Genomic DNA, 5,404 nt, shown 5'->3' with positions numbered 1-5,404 from the left:
GTTCAAGATGTCTATGGACCACCCAGTTTAAAGTGTCTTATTTCTTGTGGAAAATCCACAATGGAGATTATGTTTACCAGCAGAAGTCTGGCAGTGAGGTACATGTGAAGTATCCATCTAGAACATGATCCTTGATGCCACCAAATAATTGGCCAAATTTCCAGGCTCTATAGATCTTCCAATAATGTCCCCTTCCCTTCTACCACCTTAGTGTAGAGCATCCTACTCTGCCACCAGAACTTTTGAAAGAACTCATTTTTTTGGTCTCCTTCTTCATCTCTCCCTCCTCTAATTCAACTTGCACACGTCATAAAATTGATTTTCCTATAGTATGTCTGACTATGCTACCTCCCAAAACTCCAGTGGCTCCCTGCCCTTTCTAAGAACAAATACAAAGTCCTCCCATTTAGCATTTAATGTTCTGTACAAACCTCAACTCTCAGGTACTGGTGTGAGGGGCACTTTGGGTGACCCTAAGCAAATTACTCAACTCCTCTGGGGCTGATTCATTCAGCTGCAAAACAAGGGGGATGAACTCAGTTTCCACATCTAAGTCTATGACTCTACAGTAACAGGGAGACCAGTCATTGAGAGCTCCTTCCTTCTGGACATACAAAAAATGAATTAAAATAAGATCAGTTCAAGAAAAAGAGGAAACAAAATATCAAACAGGTATTACACTCAAATAAAAACAGCTGTACTAACTTAGACAACCATAAACTAATATCATCTATGTTTTATTGTGGGATTTTCTTACTTTCCAATTACATTTTAATCAGGATCAGCCCAGCAGAGTGCTTTGCTTTCTCTCCATCATAAGTTCTACAAGGTGGAACAAGGGCTGTAATCTGGAAGAACGCCTTCCCAATTTTATTATATTCCTAAAATTTCTTTCGGGCACATATTCTCTTATGTGATGAAAGTCCTGCATTCTGGATATTCATAGGATTTCTCTCCAGGGAGAGTTTTCTGATGCAGAGTTAGTGTTGTGCTCCAGGAAAAGGCTTTCCTATAATCATTGCATTAAAAAGGCTTCTTTCCAGTGTGAATGCTAGGCTGTTGTTAAGATGTGGCTTCTGAGAAAATGCCTTCCTCTGTACACTTCCTTCAGGAGGTTTTATTCCTGTGAGTTCTCCGGTGCTTGGAAAGGTTAGAGCTTGACTGGAATGTCTTCCCACATTCATTGCATCTATAGGGTTTCTCTCCAGTATGAGTTCTCATATGTCGAGTCAGTCCTGTGTTCGAGGAAAAGGCTTTCCCACAAACACTGCATTTAAAAGGTTTCTCTCCAGTATGAATTCTCATATGTTGAGTCAGTGCTGTGCTCCAGCCAAAAGCTTTCCCACAATCACTGCATTTAAAAGGTTTCTCGCCAGTATGAATGTTGAAGTGTTGTAAAAGAACTGACCTCTGGGCAAAGATCTTCCCACATTCAGGGCATTCATAGGGTTTCTCTCCAGTATGAGTTTTCATATGTTGAGTCAGTGCTCTGTTCCAGCCAAAGGCTTTCCCACAATCACTGCATATAAAAGGTTTTTCTCCAGTATGAATCCTATAATGTTGTAGGAGATATTCCTTTTGGCGGAAGGTCCTTCCACATTCAGTACATTTGAAAGGTTTCTCTCCAATATGAATGCTGTAATGTTGTAGAAGTTTTATCTTCAGCGAGAAGACCTTTTCACATTCACTGCATTTATATTTGTTTTGACTCTGAATACTAGTGTATTGTGTAAGATCTGTCTTCTGACAGGTTGTCTTCCCACATTTAGTCAATTCAGAGCATTGCTTTCCTGTATTAGTTCCCTGATGTAGAGGAAGTTCTTTATTTGGGAGGAAAGAATTAGAACTTTTATAAAATTTCTTTTCAGCATGAATTCCATGTTTGTTACTGTCATCAGAATCATTACCGAAGGTTTCCTCACGTTTAACTTCAGAATAGTTCTTTTGTGAATAGATTTGATTACACTGCCTTTGGACTAACTCCCGAGTGAATCTCCTTTTCTCATTATCTCTGGTTTTATGGAGATTCACTATTATAGACAGTCCCTGTTGTGGAAAGAGGCCTGGCTCTGGCCTAAAGGTTTGGCTATATTTACAGTATTCAGAGGCTCTGATTTCATTAGCAGTTTCTATTTGGGTTACTTTTTCTTGTCTAGAATATGTCTCCTCATTGCTTTGCTCTTTCTTTAATCTGCTATAATACTCCCAGGCTTTCTCCATCTTGGAAATGCATTGGTCATCCCACGAGAGTGTTGGCTGAGATAAGTCTTCCACAGAAATACTTATCTTTGGAGCTGGCTCCTTGGTATCCCAGTCTGAAAGAAAGAACAGATATAAATTTTCCCCTGTCTTTAAATGAGTAAGTTTTTGCCTATGTCTCACTTTCTCCAATATTCTGGCTATTATAAGCAACATACAGATTGCTTTCACTCGAACTGAAATCAGTTCTTATCTTTTAGCTAGATTCTTGCCAACCACCAGGCTTAATCCTTTCATCAGGTCTCATAATATTATATTAGGTGAAAATGCTAACATGGATGCAGACAATGCACAATCGGTAGAAATACTGACCACTAATGGCTCCCTTATCCCAATAAGAAAAGATGAGTTGGAGTAATTTTTTTTCCCATGGAAATTTCTTGATCTGAGTATCATACATGGGAGATTCCTGGGAATGTGTGCAATCACTGGGTGTAAAAAGGGTTAGTTACATGTAGCTCCTACACTGACACACTGCCTACTGCTTTCCAAAAAAGATAAAAAACAGTTCAATGTTCTACCCCCAGAGGAGCCTCATTCTTGCATTCTGAAAGCACCAACAGAATCCAATCTATCAATCCATACCAAGCAACTCTGGTATAAAAGGCAACACCATCCAAACCAACAGGAGGAGTATGGGAGAAATGATCTGGAAGAGCTATGGCTGGAGAAGACCACAGGACCAGAAATATCAACAGGGGGACCACAAACATGCCTGTTTTCAAGGGGCCCATAGATGGGGAGGTGTTGGGGCCATACTCACCTGACCAGATGGTTTTTAGGACACTACCTGTTGGAATCCCTCTGGCTTCCCCTGACTCCAACTCAGAGATCACGTCCATGCTGGAATCTGTAAGGCCTGGGAAACAAAAAAGGGAAGGAGAGGGAGGGTCACCTCAGAGCCCGAGCCACACAAATCTCTAAGAGCAAGCAATAAAAGACCAGGGAGTCCTGAGGCTGTGAAGGACCATGTAGAAAACAATATGTAGGCTCATCTGGTTTGTTTTCTCGGGAAGATATAAGAATTGGACCAAGAACGGTAGACCTGAAACTCTCAGGATTTCAGATGTTCTGGAATTTAGAAAACAGTCTATGCAATGAGGGAACAGAACTGGAGTGAGATCACCTGAGGAAACTGTCTGCTTCTATATATACAAAGCAGGAATCCTTTAGCTGGGACTAGGGAGCATAAGCACACAGTCTTTTGGCTTCACTGTGAGTAACATGTTTGTCTTTTTAAAAAATGTTAAACAAGTCAAAGCATCAATGCTGAATACCAGACTAGTCCCCAGCAGAAGGAAACAAATAACCTTTCAGGGGCAGATCCCCAGAGGAGCCGTTCTTACTCAGGCAGACCAGATTCCTGTAGTTCTCCAGCATCACCTCCCAGTAAAGCTCCTTCTGGGAGATGTCCAGGTAGCCCCATTCCTCCCAGGTGAAGTCCACAGCCACATCCTTGAATGTCATTGATTCCTAAAATAAACACATTTTTGCTCAGCCAGAGATCACGCCTAAGATGGATGATGGATGGGGAAATAGAGGTGAAGGGGAAGGAATTCTCAGTCTTATTCTTACTCTATTCGGGTTTTGAGAACATGTATGAAGCAAACTCCTTTTTTCCCCGTCCCTTAGTTTCTTTTAATGGTACATTATTTTTCTAATCACAAGTAAAAATGATTTTCAATATTGATTTTTGTAAGATTCTGAGTTTCAGTTTTTTCCCTTCTTCCTCCCTCCCTCATCTCCCCTAGCCCAAGACAGCAAACAAACTGATACATAGGTTATACACCTACAATCAATTTTTGCCTATTTCCATATGACATGTTGGGAAGGAAAAGTCACAACAAAAAGGAAAAACCACAGGGGAAAAGACAAACACACACACACACACACACAAAGGTGAAAATAGTAAGCTTTGAGCCATGTTCAGTCCCCATAGTTGTCTCTGTGGGTGAGATGGCATTTTCCACGCCAAGTCTACTGGAGCTGTCTTTGCTCACCGAAGTCTGGCGTAGTTGCTCATCACACAACCTGGAAAACAAACCCTTCAGGAGCAGTTACCACACATGCCCCAGGCTGGCACAAGTTCTGAATCAAGTAACAAAGAACAATTGTCATCCAGATCATAAGCTTTTATGGAGAGTCCACCCAGTGTCAGGCTCTGGAAAAGAAAGGGCCAACCTGCGACTGTGACCTGTGATACCCTGGGTCAGACGGGAGGACCATGTTGCTTACCTGGGGGGGGCTGGTGCTGGGGGTCTGGGGGTCCACCCTGGTCTCCTTCTTGTTCCCCCCTCTTGTCTGCACCTGGGTCCGGGGGGTCCTTGAAGACCAAGCTACAAAAAAACAGGGGATTGTGTCTTGTGAGAGAGCTTTCACAGTTCACTTCATTCCATCCCCCCTATCTCTTTCATCAGTTGAAAGCTTCTCATACCAAAGTTAATACAATTTCTTCAACTTCCTGATTGACTTCATTTTCGGGGTCTGACCTATCCTCCCAGGCTCCAGTCCCAGCCTTGTCTCTTGAGCACCATCAATCACTTTAATCCCATGACTGTACCTTCTCTCTTAATGATTTTGCACAGAGTTTTCTGAACTAACATTGGTGATAAGTTGCATCATATAGGGATGGGGAGAAGAAGGCCATAACCCAACTGAGAGCTATCAGGTGAATCCATAAAGCCTGTCTCCAACAGGCTTCTCCAAATCAAGACCTTCAAGAGGCGTTAAAAGGGGAGATCCAACTCTGAATCAGAACATGTGCTAATTTTGTGATGTCTTTGGTTATACCTTTTACCAAGGCAACAGTCAGTATTTTCTCCTGGAAACATAGTCTTTTCTCGACTATGAAATCACCCAGAAAGTTTCTACCCTTCCTTGCCCTTCATTCCAATCATCTTGGATAATATAGATTGGGAATAGGAGGGCCCCAGCAAGTGCTATGAGGATAGCCTTCCACAGACATCCACTTCTTGACTGGAGTTTTCTTCTTGGGCTCAGGTAGCAGGGCCACCTATCATCCCAACCAGTTATGTCCCCCATGATTGGAGTAGGTAACCTTTCACAAATAAAGATGCCTGCCACAAAAGTCAGCAACAACAGAGATGTTAAAATAAACAAACATAATAACCTTGCAACAGATGGA

General features: G+C 42.0%; 1 protein-coding gene across 1 annotated transcript; it reads right to left on the bottom strand.

Moving 5' to 3' along the window:
• Positions 1-721: 721 nt before the first annotated feature.
• LOC127549074 (zinc finger protein OZF-like) lies at positions 722-4,906 on the bottom strand. The gene is made up of 5 exons (XM_051976876.1): positions 4,861-4,906; positions 4,495-4,595; positions 3,606-3,732; positions 3,023-3,118; positions 722-2,315 (listed from the first exon to the last, which is right to left on the bottom strand). The coding sequence occupies exons 1-5, from the start codon at positions 4,904-4,906 to the stop codon at positions 1,108-1,110; spliced, it is 1,578 nt and encodes a 525-aa protein (XP_051832836.1). The 3' UTR covers positions 722-1,107.
• Positions 4,907-5,404: the final 498 nt, after the last annotated feature.

This window comes from Antechinus flavipes, chromosome 1 (genome assembly GCF_016432865.1).
Source record: "Antechinus flavipes isolate AdamAnt ecotype Samford, QLD, Australia chromosome 1, AdamAnt_v2, whole genome shotgun sequence".
NCBI classification, from domain to species: Eukaryota; Metazoa; Chordata; class Mammalia; order Dasyuromorphia; family Dasyuridae; genus Antechinus; species Antechinus flavipes.
Note: the sequence above shows the minus strand (reverse complement) of the source record. Positions and strands in the feature narration are given on the sequence as shown.

What these genes read in the sequence shown, in the direction of transcription:
- LOC127549074 (XM_051976876.1), bottom strand. Translation starts at nt 4,906, where the DNA reads ATGGCCTTCTTCTCCCCATCCCTATATGATGCAACTTATCACCAAT. An exon ending in CCAGCACCAGCCCCCCCCAG is followed by an intron (nt 3,733 to 4,494) that starts GTAAGCAACATG and finishes TGTTTATTTTAG; the next exon opens with GAATCAATGACATTCAAGGA. An exon ending in CAGGAATCTGGTCTGCCTGA is followed by an intron (nt 3,119 to 3,605) that starts GTAAGAACGGCT and finishes TTTGTTTCCCAG; the next exon opens with GCCTTACAGATTCCAGCATG.